This window comes from Kogia breviceps, chromosome 10 (assembly GCF_026419965.1).
Source record: "Kogia breviceps isolate mKogBre1 chromosome 10, mKogBre1 haplotype 1, whole genome shotgun sequence".
NCBI lineage: Eukaryota > Metazoa > Chordata > Mammalia > Artiodactyla > Physeteridae > Kogia > Kogia breviceps.
In genome coordinates, this window is record NC_081319.1 from 65,435,895 (window position 1) to 65,461,036 (window position 25,142).

General features: G+C 36.4%; 1 protein-coding gene across 1 annotated transcript in view; it reads left to right on the forward strand.

The window, feature by feature from the left end:
* Positions 1-9,845: 9,845 nt before the first annotated feature.
* Positions 9,846-25,142, forward strand: part of BMP5 (bone morphogenetic protein 5) — a 121,408-nt gene continuing 106,111 nt past the window's right edge. The window contains exon 1 of the mRNA XM_059075955.2: positions 9,846-11,069. Coding sequence (XP_058931938.1) covers positions 10,580-11,069 — 490 coding nt within the window. The 5' untranslated portion in view covers positions 9,846-10,579. The remainder of the gene's footprint in view (positions 11,070-25,142) is intronic.

Consider the following 25,142-nt stretch of genomic DNA (forward strand, 5'->3'; position numbering starts at 1 on the left):
ACTGTCTTTTCAGCTAAAGAAAACTACCGTTAAAGCACCTATTTCTAGATTCCTTTATTATAGCTCATCTGCTGCCCTTGGCTAGTGATGGTAAAGGTCACATTAGCACAAGAAAATGTCCTTTCGGAGATAAACATTTGGACCTTTTGTGTATTCAACTGTGGATGAATTTTGTTGTGCTGCATTATCAACGTGAAAACACTTTTGTGGACCACTCATAATCACGGCCTACCTTCCATAGACTTTGATGCTACATGAGTCAGGTAATTAGATGTGTAAATACTTATTGATTTGTTTAATGGTTGCTGTTGTTTAGCTACAGATATATGCTCAGTAAACATTTTTGAAACAGATGAATGAACATTCATTCTATTGGGTATTTATGTGCCAAATGCTGTGTGCGGGGCATGCAGGGGGTGGGGAGGGATGAAGGGTAGGTCTAGTGAGACATCAGAAGAAAATCCTGTCCTCCAGGAATTGGTCACTAACCAGTGAAATCTAATGGTAACTATGTGCCAAGCCCAGTGCTAAGTTTTTTTTACACTTATTAACTCATTTAATCCTTATAAAACCCTATGTGAGAAGAACTGCAATTAACCCCATTTTACAGATCAGGAAACTGAGGCAAAGCCTGCTTACACAGCTAGGAAATAGTGGAACCAGGATTCAAATTCATTCTGGTTTCTGATCAGAGGCTCTTAATCACTGTTTTATCGTGCCTTTCCAATGATAACAAGACACAAATTAATTCTTTCCCAAAATGTGCTGATTGCAGATTAGTCCTAGGGTGTGTTTTGCAAAACAGCAGTCAGCTCCTTAGATAAATGGTAAAATTTGCTTGGAAAATAATGCATACTATAACTCCTCTGCATCACCAGGGCCATTAAAATATCTTTGCTTATTCTATTGCTAAATGCTTTGGATCACCGCTCTGTAAAGGTGTGAGAATTGTTCAGTACATCTTTCAAAGACAGCATTCTGAGTAATAAATGCAGTGCCATTTTTTTTTAAGATGAAGTAACTGAAGCAGAGGTGTTAAGTGACCTTTCTCATCTGGAACAAAGTGAACAGTACGGGGACCACTGCTTGAATCAATTCTGATCTGAAACCTAGTGCTCTAAATTGTGTAGAGCAAACTTCTCCTTTGTCTTTGCCCATATGCTTTGGACAATCCTTTTTCCCAGTCCTTGGTCATATGTGGCTTACTTGAGTCAAAACTAAGCAAGCTCACTCTTCCCCTCTTTTCAGTCACCAAGTTTCCATTAACACTAATGTAAAATCTCGGGGTAGATGTGCATTTTACATTTTCTTTCTTGTGCAGTGGAGGAGCAGTTAGCCAATCAAAGCTTTTTTTTTTTTGGGGGGGGGGGGGGCACTGCACTGGGATACCCTAGGACCAGAATGGAGATGGGCTAATAAAACAGGGAGAGGATATCACCAAGGAGAGGCTTTGTGTCCTTTGAGCTGTTAGGAGATTGTGTGTAAAGATAACCATAAAATTCCTGGCTTTGTCTACCTTTTTCTATTTGTAGACATCACAACCTTCTTTGGGAGAATGATCTTTTCATAGTAATTCTGAAGTGTTTTTCTCCCCATCCAGTGATTAAACAGTGGTACAAACATTGTCTCCAATTGTCAATGAGCACCAACCAATGGAAAAGCTTTACACAAATTGAAGTCTACTGGGGCACGTGCCCATGATGAGTTATGAAATAGATCAACTTTTCCAAAGCATTTATTCATGTATCCTCTCCTTTTAATGGGCTCAATCTTATGCATGCTGAGGTCTTGTTATTTTCTGATTTCATAGGTGAAGAAACTTAGATTCCAAAAAGTTACTCCTTCCTATTTATTCTCTAGTTGGATGATTCCAAAATGATTTTTCCAAGGTCATGCAGATAGTTATGTGGCAAAACCAAGATATAAATCTAGTTTCCTGGCTGACATTCTCTGAGCACCTGTTAAGTGATAAAGTATAGTGGGTGCCTAGGAAAAGATTCAAGCATCCAGATGGCATTTGGATACTTGCAAAGAAAATGATATATAGATTATAGGGCAGTATATATTATAGGGCAGTGAGTTTTAAGCTCATGCCTTGTAGTTATTGATTTTACCCTTCTAAGTGCTTCTGATGCCATGTGTATGAATAATTCAGTACTTCATTCTGGTTAGAGGGGTCATGCCAGCAAGTTCTCCTTGAATCAAGCATCCATTAACATCTATAGATTTAGAAGAGAAAAGCTCAGGGAACTGAACTGCTCCAGCCTTCCAGGGAAATAACTTTTCCCACCTAGAAAGCACTTGAAAAGCTTAAGCAGTCCTGAATGCTGCATATAAACTACTCAGTTTAAGGGACCTTATCAGATTGTTCTTTATCTAATGAGCCTTTAACTGATTTAGAAATCATGTTTGAAAATATATGTAAATGAGCCATATATCTACATATGAGGAATTCCTGGATTACATTAGAAATTGTAAATGATTTGGCTTAACTATTTTCCTTAAAATAATTGGAAGATAACATACAACTGATAAACATTATCTAGAGAATTTTCTAGGAAGTGTATTAAAAGACATTTTAGAAGACAATATTAAATCATACTGTGTATATAATTAAGGCCTTCTATTAAAGAAATGTAACTCATGTCAGAATATAAAAACATTGAGAATAAGAAGTTAATGCTTTGGACTCAAAGATAATTATCCATTATGCTAGGTGTGGCCTGGCAGCAGGATATAATTTCAGTACCTATTTAGGTTATTTTCTTATATTTTCACTATAACACTGCATATCACATTCAAATTCAGAGTTATTATTATTGTTGCTATTTTTAATACATTAGCCAGAAATATTAAAAAGTTGTGAACGTTTCAAAAGTATCTGCATCTGAAAACACTGATCTAGAGTTGCAATGATAGGTTATAATATTTGCTTCTATTTCTCCTGAAACAGCTTAAAAGTAAAATGAATTTATCCAATATTCTTCATATTATTGTACTGCAATTTGATGTTATCAATGCCTTGCTAATGAACATACAGTGATAGAAAATACAACCATTCTAGAAGGAAGAAAGAAGTGGAGATTAGGAAGGGGGAGGGTAGGATTACCCTGCAGGAAGAGAGAGGTGGTGAAAGGTGAGAGATAAAGGAAACAGTCACATACTTGAAAGAGAGTTCTAGATAAGGGAGCTAGGCAGGATAAGGCTTTTAAAAACGGAGACACCAAGATAAAGAGTTTATTGTAAAATGGAAGAACAAAAGATATCAAGAGAATGCAAGGGTGAAGAAGAGAAAATCAATAGCTCTTAAATATAGAAAGTACCTGGGAAATGAAGATGGAGAGAAGTCCCAGTGCCAGAGGGAACTTCAGAAATGCATGTGCAGCTCTGAGGAACTTGCGTGCATTCACACACAAGCACACACACACACACACACACACACACACACACACACAACACACACAACCGTCCAACAACCAGGACAGTAGGACATTTTCAGAAATGAACATACCCAGTATAGGCATGAAGGACACCTGCTATGTGAGTTAAGATGACTATTTTTTAAAATTGAATTTTAAAGAGTTATGTAATAGAACAGCCCTTGCGATTCACCTTACGTTATAATCCAAGAAGGACCTGGAAACGAGAGCAAAGAAGACTGTGCGATAAACAGATGCCATTTTAAGGAATATATTCTTTCTGTGATGCAATAGCATTGTGTGTCTAAGAAATTGCATTTTAAGCTCCACATTCAAATACAGATATCTAAGGAAATTGTTCTAGAAACAACTAACCTCTAAATATGGAAAGAGTGGGGACTGTGTGTTTTATTCATTGCTATAGTAGGTGCTAAGTAAGTTGTATTTAGTGTATAAACGGGTGTGAAAGGTTTTTTGGATGCAAGCATTGAGTATGTCTTTAAAAATTTAAACAACAGTTTATTGCATACCAGGGAATCTTAGTAGCAATCAAGGAAAAATCAAAGGTCTTGTTCTAATTTGGAAACTCTATTATGATACTGAAACATCCTCTTATTATGTGTGTAGTGGTTTGAATGTTGCCAAGACTATTTATTAGGGGTTCTTAACTTTGGCTACTTATTAATCAGTATTAAAAAAAATACTGATGTCTCCTTAAGAGTTATGATTTAATTGGTCTTCTGTGTGGTCCAGCCATTAGTTTGTGTGTGTGTGTGTGTGTGTGTGTGTGTGCGCTTTTTTAAAATTAAGGCATAATTGACATACAACATTATATTAGCTTCAGATGTATAACATGATTCAATATTTGTATATATTGCAAAATGATCGATATAAAAAGTGTAGTCTAGTAAGATCTCCTCTCTTAGTAATGCCATTTTTTTTTTTTTTTTTTTTGTGATATGCGGGCCTCTCACTGTTGTGGCCTCTCCCGTTGCGAAGCACAGGCTCCGGACGCGCAGGCTCAGTGGCCATGGCTCACGGGCCCAGCTGCTCAGCGGCATGTGGGATCTTCCCGGACCGGGGCACGAACCCGTGTCCCCTGCATCGGCAGGCGGATTCTCAACCACTGCGCCACCAGGGAAGCCCAGCAATGCCATTATTATTTCTTAAAAGTTCTCCCTGCTCCCCATTTATGATTGTACTGTGTAACCTGGTTTGAGAATTTTTGTGTTAAAGGGATAGTGTTATATGCTTACAGCTTGAATATTAATCATTAATGTCCATCCTCCTCATTATTAGTATATTTCCTCAGCATATTTTGTCTTAGGGAACAGAGTTCATATCCTCTCACGTTGCAGAATAGGAACGGGTCTTGGGTGACATTTACACAATATTTTTCTGTTGCTGTTGGACAGTTTTTTGTGATATAATTGGGGCTAATTCATTAGGCTCTAAATTTATCCTAAAGCTTTACCTTAAAATGTTTGATGAGGAGTCTATGAAATAGTGTCTATTTCCTATTTTTTTTAAAAAATGGAAAAGTAGGACTATTTAATTAAAGCATTACAGATAATAGTAAGTATGCTATTGAGACACGTTTGTATTAGGTAAAGTAATTTAAAAATTTCCTTTGAATTGTCTCATTTTGAACATATCATGACTAGTGATGTTTATAAATTGTATTTTCCACTGAGGACAAAATCACCATTTGTGGGAATTATGGGGATACAATGGTAGTCATGCCTTTCATTGATCTGTAAGACTCCTACAAATTTTGAATTGGTTAGTATGTTGGCAGATACTTCTAGAGTCTTCCATTTGCTAAAGTGTGAAGGATGAAAAATGTGGGTTGAAAGACTTTGACTTTGGGACTCCCCAACATGCTTTATCAAATGCCTCTTCCCACGCTCCAGGCATTTTCAGACTTCACCTCCTCCCAGTGTGTGTCTCAACTCTATATACCTGCTCGAGTCCTGGCAGGTGTGGTGCTCATTGCTAATATCTGTTAAACAAAAAGTGGTCACTGTCATGGCTTCTTGCCTTGTAATGTGGGTCATAAAAACAGCACCAAAACCCAAAACTAAACTAAATAAATAAGCCATTACAAGTCAAAGGAATGAGATATTAATTGACAGGAGCAGAAGTTGGTCTTTTGGGTCAAAGGCCACTTTAATTCAGTGGGCAGTCACCTCATCAGAGCTCCCTGTAATGATAGACCAAGGTATTTTGCAAGTGCTAATGTGACTCATTACATGATGTTTTTTTGACATTTGCACTCTGATTCACAGTTGTGGGATGAGGCCTGTAATAGACCAGTTTCCTCATGAAAGGAACCTTTCCTGGTGTAGGTGAGCATACCTGTTAAGAGATACAGCAATTTGTAAGTGTGTGTGTCTAATGAATCCTTGTAACTTAAAATGTTTCCAGAGACTATTGCCCTTAAAGAAGTCCCTGGAATATTTTTCATCTTTGTTAAAAAAATTGTCTCATCAACAAATATTGATTGAGCTGCTAATATGTACTGTTGGACACTGATGAACAAAATAAACTCATCCCCTACCTTTATGCTGCTTGTATTCTAGCTAAACTCTCAAGCAAAAAGTAGAAATATCTCTTGATTAACAACCACATTTAAATAATAATTTTATGTCCTTAAATCAACTGAAACTATAATATATGATTGTAAACTCTGATGGCAAGTATCTTATTTGATTTCTTTGTATATGTAAAGCACATAGTACGTAGTAGTCACACATAGGCATTCAATTAATGCTTGTTGAATGAATAAATCATTCCAAATGCTAAGTTGTTGTGAATGAGTTTTTAAAATTATAAAGTACTCTACAAATGAGATTATCCTTTCATGATTAACTATATAACTGCTTAATGGTCAACTTACTTATCTAAATATTCTGTCAATTTGGATGATGGATAAAATATCTCACCTAATAATTTGACTTACCAAATGTCTTGGGGTCAGTTAATTCGAGTCTGTCAGATGAATCCTCAGAACAGTATTTCATTAACAGTGTTTCCTTTTTAATGATTAAATGTTGGTTCATTCTCACTTAAGTAACTACCAGACTACCTACTCTAATGAAATAATATGAAACAATCTTAGGAATATGTAATAATACAAAGCATATTGACACATCCTCTGTTCACTTACACGTATTACATGATGTCACCATTCATTAAAAAAAAAATACTAAACATTTAAAAAGTTTTGGGTCACCATCCTTTATTTTTCATCTCCAAAGTTTCTTTAACAACTATTAACGACAGAAAGTGGAGGCTGGTATAACCTCCACAATTACAGTCCCTTTCAGGTTACTGCTGGCAAATCCAAGTCAGATGGTGGTGTTGTAACACCACTCTTTTCCTTCAGACCTTTCCTATGCACACCATATTCTCTGTTTGTATATGTGCTATGTTTGAGTGAACTGAGAGCAATTTCATATCACAGATGCTGTTCTGCTCTGCACTTGTGCATGTGTTCACCAAGAAGATTCTAGAAGATGGTGTCTGCCCTGGACTCTTCCACGGCTGTAGCCTCTTCAACCTCCTAAGCATTCTCACGCCCCCACTTCCTCCAACGCAATCTAAGATAGCTTCTGCTTAAGAATTTTAAGATCCTAATCAGATGATTTTGAATTGTTTTTTGAACTTAAAAGAGAATTTAGAAGTGCAGACACCACTGACATTGGGTATCTGTCTTTCACTGCAGTCACATCTTTCAGTTAGGAATTTTTGTTTCAAGGAGAAACCAACATAACAACAACAGCAAAACCAGGAGTGAAATAGAAAGACCCATCCAGAGCAACGCAGATTTACAAATGCTCCAACTTTCTTTTGAAGGGCTGGGGAAAATGGGATAAGTCTATCTGTTGTCAGTTTGCATATCTGTGGACTAAATATGTCCAATTTTTGTAAGGGAAAGAGAAAAATAAGCAGGAGGAATGGCAGTGGGGAGGGACTTCTTCCATGCATTCAATTATCTCTGTTTCCCACCAGAAGGCCTCTTATATGAGTATATACCTCAGGCAAATACTACGCCTGAGAGGTGAGTTTATTACGAAGGCCCCTCTTCTTGGAATGTGCTTATCTTTAGGAACAATTCTTGTGATGCCCTGGATGTTTCTCCTGTCCCAACTTCTTTCATACTGAATATAGTTCTTCAGTCTGTTCAGTGACTTATGCGACTTTTAAATACATGCTCTGAAATTTGGAACGTTTATATCCTGCCATTGCAAAATAATCTTCTGAATTGCTCTCACATATTTACTTAGATACACAACAACCTGGCAATCCCAATGATGTGGTAAAACACCTTTACTTTTAATTAAAAATGAATCTGACTTTTCATTTGGCGGTTAGCATTTCCCCTCTCTTCCAGGCAGGTTTTTCTTCTTCTTTATTTTCTTTCTCTCTTTGCACATGTTGATCCTTTTGAAAAATGAATGTTTGCCAAATCTAGTCTGAGTTGGAAGGGAAGGAGGGGGGAGGGTAGCTATGAGAAGTTCTGACCAAGAATGCTAGCAACTGATTTCCAGTCTAGAGGTAGGCTCTGTGCCTGGTGAAGCAATTAAATTACAATTACACTGATTGATATTATAAATCAGAGTTTGGGAAAATGAGTTTGGGGGACTTGTGATACCTAGACTCATTTTTATTTTTCTGTTGGATCTTAGGGGAAAAAAAATCAGCATGTGTGGAAGATAAGAATTGTTTCTTCCTCAAGGGTAACCAATTTTTACTTGTAACTCTATGCTGTGCTCTAGAGACAGGAAGCAAATTCATAACCTTGATCATTTCTTCTAAAATGTAGAGAGAAAAACTGTAGTATCCTTTATCTAGGATATGTTTAATAAATGCAGAGGAGAAATTTTTTTATCTCCAAGTAATTGACTTGGAATTGCACCAATGGCCAAAAAATTCTTAGTTTGGTTTGTATATGAAATCAACAGTTTCAAAAATGTTAGTGGTTTCAACCATTTCTTACTGAAACGATATTCTTTCACCTCCTTTCAACCTGCCCTACTGCTATCCATGGGATAGCGATGCTATAGACGTATTCCATGTACGTCAGTATTTGGGTCTGCTACTGTGGTATCCTACCTGGCTATTAATAAAGTGTTTTCAGTAGGGCAAATATTCAACAGCGTCATCAAGTTTGCAGTGAGTTTGTATAAGAAAAATTATGCAGACAATAAGATTCCACAATCCCTTTTGGTATCTTGCCCTCAACAATAAATTGTAGATTTATGAGAAATATGGCTTCGCTCTAGACACTCAGAGGAAATACTTAAAAAGAAATTAAATAAGAAACTGGGCGCCTCTAGGTAGAGTAAAGGAAAAACATTAAAATTTCATAATAGTTTGAAAATTTGCTCGATAAATCTGCAACTGGTATCAGAATACTATCCCAGACAATGAAAGTACTGTGAGCCCTAAGGTTAAGGGAGAGCTTGTAAGGAAAATTATAGCTGCACAAAAACGTTGTAGACTTCCAAATTTTAAAGGCATTAAACATTAAGGATAAACACCTACTTTGCTCATTTCCCCGGATTAAGTATGGTATTTTAGAAAGGTGTGCACTTTCCCCATTATACCCATCAGATTTTGAAAACACAAATTTCAATCTGCATATGTAGTCATGAAGAATATTTGACTTGTGTTTATTTGCATGGGTCAAGGCAAATCAAAGTACTAAGTACAACTTATGGGAAATATCTAATTTGTAAGTCAGTTTACATTTCAACTGAAATGACTTGAAAGTTGAGAATCATGACACCATATCTTAGGCTACTTTTATTTCAAATACACTGAGTTAACAAGAGAAATATGAATACACTTTTCTGCTTAAAATTTTGATGTTTAAAGATCATTATACCTGGGCTATCTCATCACCATTATGGAATTGTTATAACTACTGCTTTGGGAGCTAGAATATATTTACTGGTGGTGAATTCTCTACTGTATTTTATTCTAAAGAGATCTGGCTGTCATTAACAAACAACAAATTAACCTCAATTTATGACGCTTCCTTTTATTTTTCAAGAAGTAAGCTTTAATAACATATAAAAACTAGAAATAACCTCAAATACAGAACGGAGACATCTCATGTTAATTCTGCCACAACCTGAGACTTAATGTAGAAGTGTATTAAGTGTGTACTATTAAAAGAAAGATCTGAAAGGGTCCTCTATAAAATTGGTGACCAAATTTCCAATCTGCCGCTTGAAAACTGGCTTTATCCCCCCCAGAACTTATATGCTCCATGCATCACTGTGCTGTGTCAGATGCGTGCCTATAAAATTGCGAAAATGAAGTCTTTTCTGGTAGCAAAGGGGTTAAGTTCCTTTTGCTTTACCAGTTTCAAATTACAATGAGAAGCCTCTTCTTTCCCAGCAGGGTTGTGCTTACATTACTCTTTAGATCTCCCTTGAAGAGGGCTGGTATATTTGTGTCTGCTGGAGGTGGAATTAACAGTAAGAAGGAGAAAGAGAGTGAAGGGACTTTCAGGAAGGTTTGCAAGTAAATTCAGGAAAACACATTGACTTGAATAGTACAACCTTGAGTCTTGTTTTACACTAAGACGACACAAAAGATGTTAAAGTTATCACCAAGCTGCCGGACAAATATATATTCCAACACCAAGGTGCAGATCAACATAGATCTGTGATTCAGAAATCAGGATTTGTCTTGGAAAGAGCTCAAGGGTTGAGAAGAACTCAAGAGCAAGTGAAGATCACTTTGGGAACTACAGTTTATTAGAAGATCAACTTCCGTTCATTCAAATACCAAAGGCCTGATTATCATATATTGATATAGGAATGCATAGGTCATCTGATCAAATAATATTAGCCGTCTTCTGCTCTATCCATGCAGCAAAAACTCTTAACAACTGTGGATAACTGGAAATCTGAGTTTCAGCTTTCTTAGAAATAACTACTCTTGACATATTCCAATATATTGAAAATAGGGCAGGAAAATCAATGAGGATGTGTGTTCAGAAATGTCACTGTCATGAAGAATAGGTAAATTTATTTTTCAGCTACTGGGGAAATATACCTCTTAAGAACTTAGATTTTTTTTTTTTTTTTTTTGGTAAGAGGACAAGACGACTAAAAAATATCAACTTTTGCTTTTGGATAAAAATGCATCTGACTGTATTTTTACTTAGGGGTATTGTGGGTTTCCTCTGGAGCTGCTGGGTTCTAGTGGGTTCTGCAAAAGGAAGTTTGGGAGACAATCATGTCCACTCCAGTTTTATTTATAGAAGACTACGGAACCACGAAAGACGGGAAATACAGAGGGAAATTCTTTCTATCTTGGGTTTGCCTCACAGACCCAGACCATTTTCACCTGGAAAACAAGCTTCCTCTGCACCTCTCTTTATGCTGGACCTGTACAACGCCATGGCCAGTGAGGAGAACCCCGAGGAGCCGGAGTACTCTGTGAGGGCATCCCTGGCAGCAGAGACCAGGGGAGCCAGGAAGGGCTCCCCAGCCTCTCCCAATGGGTACCCTCGCCGCATCCAGTTGTCTCGAACGACTCCCCTGACCACCCAGAGTCCTCCTCTAGCCAGCCTACATGATGCCAACTTTCTGAATGATGCTGACATGGTCATGAGCTTTGTCAATTTAGGTATGTTGTTCGTTTATTTGTTAATCTATGTTATTGCAAAGTGGACGTTTTCCTAATGGTAAAGTAGCTGCCTGGTAGGTGGTCATGTTTATATAAAGTCATTTTCTATAACTCTCCTCTCCAGCTTCTGTTTCCTTTCTTTCATTGACATAAAATAAGATTTTGCCTTAGGCAACAAAGTCATATGTATATATATATATTTTTTTAATATAAAAAGCTAAAATTAAACACATGGTTTGGGTAAATTTGGGTCTTTTCACATCTTGTTAAAATGTCAACTTTGCTTAAATGTATGAATAAACAGGCCATAGTTTAAAAAAAGGAGAATTTATGAGGATAGCTAAGCTATGGGCAAAATAATAATCATAGTAATAATAATAATGATGATGCAAGTATTTACAGATGGAAAAGTAAAAGCGACATTCTGGACCATTTTTTGGTTAATAATTTAAAAGACATATAAGTGTAATTTATATGTCACTTAAGAACTCTCATTTTAGTGAGGAAACTACTATGAAAATATTGATGTGAAATTAATTAAGTTCAAATAATATTGTAAAAGATTACTATCAAAGACTTTCAGGGATAGATTATGAAATCCTGTGAAAAATGTTTTGGAAAAGAAGTTTCAATCTAACATTTTTTAACTGTAATGATTAAAATATATTATATTTCTTTGATTTTTTTTCAGAGGCAAGAGAAATGTAAAACATGTTATGATGCTTTACCTATACAAAACTTTCCTTGTCATTTAAGATAAAAAAATTTCAATTAAAAATTCTTTAATTAGCAGTATGGTTAGAGAATAATTTTAAAAATTATGTTTTAGTGCTGATACTGACAATACCTAAAAAATTGTTATTGACAATATCAAATGATAAGTTAGTGCCCAGTATTTCATCTTGCAATAATATTAAAGAGTCACCACTTTAAAATGATTTTACAGTGGCTGTAATTTTCTTTAAATTTTTTAGTAGTGACTGAAGGTGAAAATTTACTATCTTTAAACATTCAAAAAAAACCACATAGAGTGTATTTATTTTTGAAGACAAAACTTAATCAATACATTTAATCAACTCTAATGTTAGAACTTTTTAAACTTTATTTTAAAAGTGCAATCTGCTTGGACTTAAAATTGACATGTTTTATTATACACTTAATTTAAAACTTCCTCAAATAATATCTCAAAAAATATTCTTTGAAAAGTCAAATAGCAACAAATCTTAATAACACATGATGCTTTTATAATATGTGTTGCTTAATATGCCCTGCTCATTTGCTCTGAGCAATCCTAGCAGGAAGGATAAGGTGCCTAATAAATCATATGTTTCACGTTACAGGAGACAAAGCTCTCATTATAAGTTTTAGTAAGTCATCGTTGGTTGCCTTAATCGGGTGTCCTGGGGGCCTTTTCTTCTACATGTAATTAACAGGTTCCTTTGGAACTTTCAAGCCATTAAAATATATCTTAATTCTAAATTAGTTTGATTGCTTTTTCTTCATGAGTGGCATGCAAACGTGACTCATGGTATGTTCGGATTTGTAGCAATTTCTCAAGCTTATTCAATAATTTAAGTTAGTTTTAATATTTTCATAGAAAAATGCAATTTAGCATGATTTACATATTCATAAAATAAATCACTGAAAAAATCAGTTCAGGTCATCTAAAATCTGACAGAAAAGAATGTGTTATGTTATGTACTTTATAAAACAATAGCTCAGTCATGAATCTTTTCTAATAATATATTAAAATTGAATACTTTGATCATTCACAAGAGAGTGTATTTGTTTTTTCAGAAAGGAATGAAGTATAATTTTTGAACCCGTGCACCATTGTTCTTTATAAATCTACATAGAATAAGAAAGCCAAAATCAATAATAAACAGTTTTATTCAAGGACTTTTAGGACCATTTTTATAATTAAAGAATACTTATATTTTTAAATCAGTAGACTTTTGGTTATTTGTTTGGATTATAATAACAAAGCAGTTTATTAACTATACCTTGAAATATATTCATTTTATACTAGAGAAACAATACTGGATATAAGCTTCAGAAAAATTTTATTTATTTATTTATTCTTATCATGCCTAACTTGCTGAGTAGCGATTTATCTTCAATAATAGACCGTATTGTTTTCTCCTTACTTAATAATTCCAAACAAAATGTCTCACATGAAATTACTGAAAAATTGATTGTGATACTAAGTGAGTTTTTCCTAGTAGTCTCTGAGGAAAATTGAACCACAGTTTTATTTTATTATTTTTAGACCATGCCTTCTAATATGTCCAAAGCTTATAGTCAATCACTACTTAGTAAAAAGCTTTAACTTCTATATTTCTTCCATAATAAATTAGGTCAAAGTATACTTAGAAAAGGTAAGAGTGTAATATCATTATTAACACTGCTAAGAATTTCAGTGCTTCTTACTGTAAAATTCATTAACCGATATTATCTGAAACTTTTTTCACTTTCTGTAAGACTCAAGAGGATTTTATTTTATTTTTTTAGTATCTTAAAAGATATGTATATAGTGGAGATTGAGGGCAAATGATCAAATTAGCAAGAGGCAAGGGATTTGTATTGAGGAAGTCAGCTGATATTTAAAAATGTGAAAAGAATCTGTTGACATTTCCCATAACAAGTTGAATTATATAAAATGGATATAGTAGCATCCTTGTTATTAATGCCTGCCTGTGTCATTTTCAAGTCAAATAATGGATTTTCTACAATTATCTTGTCATTCAGAAAGACACTTTTTCCAGCATAAGTTTTGCTCACCAAGAACAATTAAATTTAATTCAAACTCTGAATCATATTTAACAAAATATCTATTTTTTTAAATTTCAGATGAGATTAGTTTTATGTTCATAAGCAAAAAATGAGTAGAATTTACTATAAGAAAAAATAAAATGTGAATAAATTGCCTCAAGGCCAATGTAAACAACTAAATTTGAAACCAAACACATTATTCTAACCTTTAAATTATTTTAGTAATTTGTTCATTTTGAAGAAACAAATATTAATTATTAATTGTGTGAAGAGAAACTTTCCGCCTTATTTTATTCATTATTCTTAGACCAACTTTTGTCAGTCTCATAGTCTATAGCTTTTACAGATTGACTTCTCTGCTTTCTCCCTAAAACTAATGAATATCAGTGGAATTTTGCTTAGTCAATTCCACATTATTTAGTTAGTAACAAAAATATTTTTCTGGTAAATTTTTTCTTTTTCAAAAATGTTAAGGGTTAGTTTATATATCAAATACCTTTGCAAATGAAAAGAATGATGAGGTAAGTTGCTTGCAATATTTAAGCATATCTCTAGTTTACATAAACAAGTAGTGTATTTCTAAGATCTTTTAGTTAGAAACCAATTTGATTACTTGGTGATCATAAAATTAAAATGACATAACATTGTAGATGTTTTAGAGGAAATTACAAAAATCAGTCAACATAGTAAATTCACTTTTGTATTATTCTTTGTCTACATGTATTTCCCTGATAAAGAACTTCGGGTTTATTAATGGGCTTTGATCAGTTGGCTTGGAGTCAAATACTCAGATACAATTCAAGAATGTATATTCATTCTCAAGCATAAAAGTATAAAAATGTGATGCTTACATTTTTTCATGTTTTATGACAACATATTTAACATGTTAAGGTATGAAATAGAAAAAAATGCTTAAACCCTTCTCTCCTACTTCCCCCAATCATTGAACTCCCTTGGTATTGGAAGAAAAAAAAAATGCTTATGCCCTCAGTTGACAGCTTTGAAAGACATCTTTGATATTTATTGTTGGTTTTGGCTGACTCAAGTGCCCAGTGCAGAGGAATTTATACACAGATCTACCTAAAGATGCCTATCTATGTAGTCTCTCCAACAGGGTTATTAACACTTGTTTAACATAAACACACCTATAAACACACACACACATTTTTTTTTTTGAGGAAAGGGGGATGGGATGGAAGGAAAGATGATCTAAAACCATTATAGTATGTATTCATGGATTATGCGTGGAATCACAAACGGTAATACTGGGTAAAGCTATCATTCTTTACAACTTTTCACTTTTGAAGAGAAAAGAAGTTACTTAGGGTGGAGACCTTTTCCTCTCTTCTTCATCAGCCCTTGGCATTCATGAACGCACCCCAAGGGGATTCTCGTTCTTCTCTAAAGCTATGTCCTTGCTGATTGATGGGCATGGCTGCAGAGATAGTTATAATCATAGTTTAATTGGAAGTTTTTTGCACGTTTGAATGGTCACTCACAAATTGCTAGTTTTATAAGTTTAATCAGAAGTCATGGCCGGAGAGAAGAAGGTATGATAACACCTGTAGAAGGGCTTGGGGCTGCTCACCCACCATTTCCAGCTCCTTCCCTTTCATTCTTCCATTTTTGCAATATGACTTCTCTCTCTCCTCCCCACCTCCAGCCCCTCCCATTTGTTGGCCTTTCCTCTGTAGTTCTAAGGCCTCTCCAGCTTCAGGCTTTCTTGGCATCCCTCTCCTGACTGCCCCCGCCCTTCCTGGGGTCTGCCTTTGGTCCTTGTTTCTTCGTGGCTGAAGGCTTAGATGAGCTGAAAATCAATTCGTCACAGCTCCATCACTGAGGTACAGTCTCCTGTTTTCTCTCTGTTGAGAAGGAAAAGGTTATGATGGGCCCATTGCAGCCTCCACCCATCAGGAGAAAAGCTCCCCAGGGCATCAGAACCTCTCTGGCTGTTGCATCCCCTTTAACTGTTTCTCTACCATCCCTTTCATCTTTGCCTCCTCACCTCTCCCCGAGGATCCCATGGACTGAATTTAATTGTTTTCACCATTCCTATTTTATAACAGTATTAAAATTTAAAAGGGGAAATTTCAAGGGCACGTTAAAAAAAAAGGGGGGGGGGAACGCACCACTGAACAAAAATAACACTAATCAAAAATGCGATCCATTTTTGGTTTATAAAACCCATTGGCTAATAGAATTTTTATGAAACACTCATGGCATGTCTGTAAAGAAATGAGGATTTTCTTTGTTAAGCTGAAGAGAGATGTTGAGAGAGCATAAAGAGATCAAGAGTAACGGTTGAAGACAGAGAACAATGAGGATGAGATGGAGAGAGAAAAAGTATTTTTTAAAGCCCTGGAAAGGAGGAAGATGAATGGAATGAGTGTTAGGGGCCTCGCAGGTGGAGGCTTTGGGGAAACCCTCTGTCTACCTCATCCTGACACTGCTGCTAGTACCACTTCCCCAGCCACATCGGCTCCAGGGGGAAATCCTTTCATCTTTCCGGACTGAAACACCAAAGCGGGGCAAAGAGAGGGGACGCTCTCAGTGTGCGTGTACAAGGAGCACACAGACGGGCTACTCACATTTACAGTCATAAATAATGTAGTAACTCAGCTTGAAAAAACCATAGGTTAAAGGAAGAGGTTTCCCTGATGCAGAGAGGGGCTGAGATCAGAGGAGCCACTGAAAGGGTGGGAGGGAAACAATGCATCCCTTGTTCTAGGGAATATTTATGAGTGCTTCTTTGCACCTTCAGTTCATATTTTATAGGCTGGGCTGTGGGGTTTCCCCATTTGCTCATCTCTTAAAATAATACCCTTGGCTAAGATATCCTTTAAAATACACCAGTCAGCCCTGACAACTGGCTCATTTATTTGGAAGGAGAAGGAAGCTGTTGTGATGTTGATGTCTAACGGGAATGTTTAAGATCCAGTCATGGAGCTTAAAATTACGACAGTGTGATAAAAATCATAGTGGGAGTATTCACCTGCCTTTTTTGGAGATGTTTACAAGAATCTACTTAACCAAGTAGTAACCCCAGGTTTGTAGGAGTCCTATCTAAATGGCTGTGATAAAATGATAATCTAATAAGGTAGAAACAAAATCTGTTAAAGTGTATAATGTTTAAAATGAGCAAAAAAAGTCATTCGTAGATTTGTAAGAAGATTCTTTAGTGGTTTTGGGAGAAAGGGAAATAACAACAAACCTTCATAACCAAAGAAAGTACATATCTACACTTGGAAGGCAGTGAATTACATACACATTATACAAAATGTAGAAACCCAGACCTTGTGTAATGTTAAATTGTTTGATCGGTATAGAAATGAAACAAAGGTTTAATTATTTTATAATTATTTTATAATTTCTAAGATGATGAAGATCCCTTTCATTTTACTTTTCATAAACAATGGAGTCTTGGGGCTTGCCTTACAAAAACAACCCTGCGTTTTAGAAATAAATACATCTAATTACATTATCTCTTACATATTGTGTTTATTTAACTTCTTTCTGGAGGTAAATAACAATTTTATTGTTCTTGTAGTTTAACAGCTTTCCTTAAGTTGTTTGCAATAAAGAAAATAGTTTAAAGAGGTTAGATGCAAATCTCACTTAGATTTTATGCAGGCCTATGAAACATGTCAACATCAAAAGATTTATTAACATTTACAGATCCCTTCAGCTATGCTGTCCTGATATGAGAGATTCAATATTATTTGTTGTACACAGATTTCCTGTCCTCAGTGAAACTTTGCTATTAGCCTTCCTATAGAGGGAGAGGCAGTCTATTTTCAGAATTCTGAGTCCATGGCATATTTACTGCTCAAACGGCTTTAAGATTTAATTATAAATGAAACCTAATTGCACAGTAGCATAGAAGAAGACAGCATGCATGGATCAGGATCCCATAGTCTACACTTTCTTGCTGGGTGTCCTTGGGCAAATTACATCTCACTGTGCCTCTCATTCCTTGACTAAGAAGTGCTGATGATAATAATACCACCTTCTTCCTTGGGTACTGAGAGGATTAAATGAGTTAATCACATACAATTTTAAGAAGAGTATTTGGAACCTGGTGAGACCTCTTGAGATGGCCGTTATTGTTACTGGAATTTCATTTGTAGCCAACATCTGTACCACATTTGCAGGAGTAGCTAAATAATTCGTGGAGCCCAATGTAAAATGGAAATGTGGGGCCACTTGTTTAAGAGTTATCAAGAATTCCAAGATGGTGGCAGCAGGATATTAGACCCAATGTGGGACCCTCTTGAGTACATATTTGATGACATGTTACACTAGCAGGAATCAAGCCCTATTCATCCTTTTCTTATCCCCAGTGGAAAGAGACAACATGCACAAAGTGCATCATTTGAGGAGAGTTTAATTAATGCTATAATATTTCTAATGTTATAGGTGATGCTTTCTGGAAAAACTGGAGATAATGCAGAATGTGGAAAAATAGGGGAGCCTTCTCTCATGACTCCTATAGGATAGGACGGGAGCAGAGACAGTTACCAGAAAGCTTAGAGGAGGACTGTAGAGGGAAGGCACCCTGACGGGGACAGTGGCCTTTGTGAGAGCGATGCCAGGCAACCAACCCTTATGGACTCAGCAGGGAGGTAGGTCAAGCAGTAAATACCCAGGCCTTACTTTTCTGCTGTCTTTCCCATTGGCTGATCTTCACTGAAAGCCAAGGGCCATGGAGCCCATTGGATCAGCTACTGAAAAGGCAGCCTCTCCATGTAGAGAGCTGAGCAGAGAAACAGGGAGAGTGTATATTGAGGCATCAACTGAAGATATTGGGGACAAATGGATAAATGCATATTGAGTGTTTAGTCAACAAGAGTTCTAGAATCACTTCAATTTCAGTGCAAGTTACTGATAGGTATGTTAATCATTGTCCTGGTGAATTTATTACAAAATTTAAGAGATAATCATAATATAGTGTAAGAACTAATTATGTCACAAGTTGGTGAAGTGGCAAAAACAGGCATGGCATGCTGAAAAAAAATTCTTAAATTGTATCTGGATCAGTAATTTCACATGATATATTAAAACTGTTTTAGAGCAAACAGAAATTAGAAACAAAACCCACAATACAAACAGCAGATACCATTGCCAATCACAAAACTCAGTAGAGAAAGCACTAGAATATACACAGATTCGTAGGGCAAATATAAAGGGCAATATGTGTTTTCAATCTCTAGGCCTGTTGATTCTCAATTCTATGTCATTCTTCCTGAAATGACCCGTGACTGTGTGTTAAAGTTTTGTGAATTCTGAGTGGAACCATATAAAATTCTCCACAGTGCATGTTGCAGGTAAAAATCATTGCAGGTGCAAGCAAATTCGGATGATTGTCTTTCTTCTTTGCTACCTTTCCTCTCCCCTAGCAGAGTCTCTGTGACTCACAGATGTGGAATTTCATGGGGAAGCAGGTGTGTCTGCTGTTTAGTTCTCATAAATAACCAACCTCTAAGCCTCGAGGCCAGAGCCATTCTCCTACCCTTTAATCCCAGAGGAGCTTTGAGTAGAACAGCTTCTTTCCAGCATAAACTCTGTTCCCCTTCAAAGCTTTGAAGGATGGAAATTTTAACCTGCTTTTACTTCTATAATGATCAAAAGCAGAGGAAAGGTGAGTTCGACTTGGAAATGTTGTAGGCTCCTCTGCAAATAACTTTGATGCAGACATTGAAGGCTCATTTAGTGAGGAAGAGGTGAAGGTCATCAATTCTATAAGCCTTATGGTTAATATTTTGTAGATGTTTTCTTTGCTTAGAGTGAGGAGGGGTTATTTGGTTCTCTTACCCTCTCAGGAGGGTTTAAGTGTAAGGGTTTTGGAGTCACAGCGGTTGGAATATCAGCTTTGCATTAACACCTGCATATCTTTGAACAAACTAGTTCACTTCGTGGGACTGTTCCCTCATCTGTAAAGTGGAGATCATAACACAGAATTGTAGTTAGGACTTAATAAGGCAAGGGTATAGGTCTTTGAGCAGACATGAGCAAAGGATGCAGTTAACGATCCCTATTGTTATTATAATTCCTTCTACTAGAGGAAGATCCATGCTGTTCTAATGCTTGAGTTGGTGTTTTACGCCCAGTGCACCAGACGTTGTCAGATAATTTTCTATCTGAAACTGTGGAACATTATGCACATGACTTTTGCTCCATCCAAAAGAAAATGAACTTGAATTTCAGGGACTCTGTCTTCAAATTGGTCAGTTGATGGACTCTGCTCTCTCCTTGGGGTGTCCAAGAAAAGGTCAGTCCACGACCCAGCCTTTGGGTAACTGTGGGGCTTCCCTGTGATCCCCCGAAGGCAACACTTTCTGTGAGTTGCAGCTGAAAGGTGCTTTTCAATGACTTTTGGTCCCTTTCCTAGAACCAACCCAACATTCTACTTTAGTTCCAGATATTACCTGTACCATTTCTTTGCTTGTTATGGAGAAGGGGAAACTGATGGCAGGCCAAAGTAATAATATAGAATTAGAAAACATGTGGTGGTGAAGGCTGGGCATTCTCTAAAAGACCCTTTTGGAAGACAGGAAGAAAAAATCTTGAGTTCGAAAGCTTATTTTCAGAAGCCAGCTTGTGGGTTTTTTTGTTTTAATTTTGCAAAAAGTTGATTCATGATGAAAATATCGGTGAATAAACTCCTGAACTCTAAAAGAGGAAAGCCACTCTGTTCAAATAATCATTCAATCCTGGCACTTTTAGTGTTGTCTGTTAATCAGATCATGTTTGAATTTATGATTTTCTAATTTGTAGCTGTTCTCATTACTATTTGTATTATGATTATTATCATTTTGTTTCTATTTCAAACAATTCGGCCTTAAGCATTTTGACTTTCTTAGACTATTTCTTTGGGTTTTTCTTCTTTTTTTCAGATGACAGATCTTTTTATTAATTTTCCTGAATTGCTTCTTGTTATAATATTTTAAAGCAGGATGGGAATTTATGAGTTTTATCCAAAAAGTCACGCAAAAGGCCATGCATGAACTGTGGACCTCTTCTGATTACAGTATCCATATTGTAAAGTCATGTAAAGACTTATGATATTTCCTAATACGTTGAGTGGGAAAATATGGATTTATTATTTTTTCATTTTTTGATAACATGCTAAAGATAAGTCATTATGATGCTCTTTGCTAAAGTTTTCATTGTGGTGAGTGAAGTTCTTAAACTAAAATATAGATTCCAAAATTTATTGACATGTTCAAATCAACAATTAGGATTTTTTTGTTCCATACTGCCATATCAGACACAGTTAGCATTTTACAGTTATTTACTTGGAGGAAGAATTTATCAGAATGAAGCAAGCTGTTTATCGTTGTTTTTTTGTGTGTGTATGTGATACATTTAAAGTATATGACATTGTCACATAATTTAAATGATAATATAGTTGTAGCAACAATGACAACAATTAAATATAATTCCTGTGCCGGGAACTGGACTAAGTGATTTACATGCATTATTTTAGTTAATCTGTGTCTCAGTTTTATGGGTAAATATTTTTCTGTTCCCTTTTATTGGTGTGAAAATTGAGACTCATCAGAGGTTAAATAACTAACAAAGGTCACCAACCTGCTACATGGCAGAATCAGTACTGGAACCCCGATCTGTCTGGCTATACATTTTTTTGTTCTTTGTCACTACCCTTTAGCTAGGTAACCTACTTTTGAAATATACAGACAGCAGTGCAACTTCCAACAACAATAATCATCATTTTCACTTTTGTACATCCCTTTAGCATCCAGCACTCAGGGAAGAGGATATGACCCCACAATACAAATCTGTGAGCACTGGAGATCTGAAAGGTCATTCATTCAGTCATTGGGCAAATGGAACTGACTACCTACTATTGGGTCAGGCACTGTGGATAGACTCTGCCTGTCCCACTGCCAAGATCACAGGGCAAGAGGAGCCAGGTCCAGGCCCAGAGTCCCTGATTCTTGTGCCAGGATTCTTTTGCTCAATGTCACCAACTTTCAAGAAATCACACAAAAATTCCAGCACCAAGTAAAAAGAAAAGCACTAACAAACATTATCTAAAAGAATGTGTTGCTTTGTTGTTGAAGTAACTAGGCAGAATTAATCTCTTGTGTGCAGAGAATATAGTTTTCAAACCTAAATTTCTTTAAAGACAATTTTTTTAAAAAAGCTTCTTACCAGCAAACAGAACCTAAAGAAGCCTGTTAGTCCAAAAAGCATAAGGCAGAGGTAGAACCAATCTTCAGCAAAGCTTAGGGACTCTGAAACCTGCTGTGTAGCGGGTAGAACTTTGCCAATAGAAGATATTTCCCCTAAAATCACTAGGTGATTTTAGGGGAAATATCTCAAAGGAAGATTCACATTTTACACTGCGTGCTTACTGCACGTTCCAGACCTAAGTGTGGCTTAAACATTCATTATTTATTTGTGCTGTACTTAGAAAATAGGGGTAAAGGTCATACAATTTTTCAACTTTAAGTTATTTGATCTGTCTAAATCTTGACCCCAGACCCTAACTTACTTCTTCATTTGTGTGCTAACAAGCTGGTGTTCAGTGTCTCCTTTGTCACTGTACACACTGCACGTGATGTGGATTCAGGATATAATGAGTCATTGAAGACACATTTTATCATGTAGGGAATAACAGAGAATTTCAAGAATTGGTATACAGACCTCTTGGATACATGTCTTTGAATCTACTCAGGATCCTGAGCATTAGACCATTATTACTTCAACTTGATTGTTGAGAAACATTGACAAATATTTTACCACTGTTTTACTCTTTACCAACAATCTGCTGTGATTGTGAAATGAACTTATACAGAAAAATGTGGATCTAAGTCTCCTGGGGCACTATGCCCCTGGCTGGTGTTTACCTGTGAGTTCATATCAACAAACAACACATCATCAAAGTGAAATGATAAAAGAAGCCCTTAAGATTTATAATGATTTCTGCTCTACTGAAATTCACTGTCTTCCACAGCTAACACTTATTTGGTGCTTATAAATTACCAGAGTGCTAATAGCATTTCAAGTGCTAACATTTAATTCCCGCAAAATTACCCTATTTTACAGATGAGGAAACTGAGACCCAGAGATGTTAAGGCATTGGTCCGAAGTACTACATCTTGTAAGAGGAGGAACTGGATTCAGAATCTAAGCTGCTCCCTGCTGTACTGTGTTGCCTTTGTAGATGCTGTTGGGAAGACTGTTGGTTGGGACATGGTTTGAATTCTAACAAGTTCTATATATTTTACCAACATTTCCCATATTGGATTTGGAATATTTGTACTTCATTAGTAATGCTTTACATTTTAGGGAAAAAAAATTTCTAGTGATGAATTTACCAAGAGCGTTATCCCTGGAGTTGGGCTCCTCCAGGCCTTCTTCTGAACTGCAATGTTTTGGCCTTCTGAAAGAGGCAAATCCTCATAATACTCACAAGGCAGAGGGAGGCAAGCATTTTGAAGACATCGGTGATACTGACCTTTTTGCCATGCAACCAGCTGGTCAGTAATGAGGAATGAAAAGGGGATTTGTGTTGATTCCCACCTTCAAAAGACGGACTTGGGATGAACAGGAGTAATATTTGGCAAACTAGAAAAGAGGTAGAGTTTCAAAGTTGCAAACAGTAATAGGCCTCAAAAACAATGGTTGGAGGTTGGAATAAATAATCGTGAGTTCATTTGGATGCTGGAAAACTACCAAAGTGCTGGCCAGTGTAGAAGGACACATAAGAGGGCTGCCCTGCACCTAAGGATGAGTGTCTTGTCACAGCTTTTCTGACGCAATCCTGGACTGGTCAGTGAATGTCATGAGATACCTACTAGACTAGAAGTTTGGGCTACAGGACCATCTACCTACAAGTGAGGAAATTCCTGCTGTTGCAGATAGGAACTCTGACAGCTAGCCTCTGCTCCATCCTGCTAGTTGTGGCTGAAGTCTCCTCCGTATGCTATATAACACTGAACACTCCACACTGAATACATATCTCTTGATCTGTAGCAGCTACAGCCCTAATCTCTTGCACGTGTGAAGTGAGTGCCTTTCATATAACTCACTCATTGCCCCTATATCACACCAAAGTTAAATCTATTATTTCTGCTCCTCATGTATTTTATAAATTAAAAGCTAAGACCTTGGGATAATTAATTTTTTTTTCCAAGAGAAAGTATTTCTGGGATGAAGTGTTTGAGGGCAGCTGCCCTCAGTTTCAGCTGCCCTCAGCCTCAATACGAAGCCAAGAAATCAAAAAGGGCTTGTAAAAAGCAGGGATGATTGTTCATGTATCAACTCTTAGCAAAATGCCTGAGGACTAATTTCTGCTTTGAAAAGCAAGTCAAGCAGTAGCTGCAGAGTAAAGATGAGCATCTAAGATGGCACCTGTTTCTTTTTAAAAATTCTGTTTTCTCTCTCTCTCTTCTTCCCTTTACCTAACTGCTCCTACCCAATCAACCCATGGCCTGATTGTAATGTAAGGGGAAGTGTGAATGATCTCAATATCTGACTTCTAAACATTTAGACTGAGATGTACTTAGAAGGTCAGAAGATAAAATTATTGTTTATGAATGGATCAAAAATCATATTTAACTTTAATTCCACTAACTTCATTGACATATAATAACTCAAGCCCATGCTGAATCATGATTGTTTAAATTCCTTGGGCACTTTCAATCACTGACTCTTTTTAATCAGAATTCTTAGTATTTGTAAGGTGATTTCATCAAAAGAATTTCAAGTCCTTCTAAGGAGTAAATCTGAAATTTTATAGTCAAATAAATTTGAAGGATGCTGAGAAACAGTAATTAAATAGGGTTTGATATTTCCAAGAGGAGACCTCTCAGTATCTTTATTACACTAATGGGCATGGTGAATCTCTGCAAGGAGGATGTGGGTTATAGGGTTTTCTGTGCACGCTGGACACTGGAACTCTTCTGACAGAGCACCATGGGTACCTGGGGTTACAGGGAACTAACTCTGACAAAAGCTCTTCCACGTGGAAATCCTATTATATAAAAGCCATTTTGGAAATACGGTAAGCAGAGCATTATGATAAGCTAATTTGCTGACATCATGGCCACTTTATTTCCAAAATTAAAAAGAAGCAGGAAATAAAGACTCAGACGTAGAGAACGAACTTGAGGACACGGAGGGGAAGGGGAAGCTCGGACAAAGTGAGAGAGTAGCATTGACATATATACACTACCAAATTTAAAATGGATGGCTAGTGGGAAGGCTGCTGCATAGCACAGGGAGATCAGCACGATGCTTTGTGACCACCTAGAGGGGTGGGATAGGGAGGGT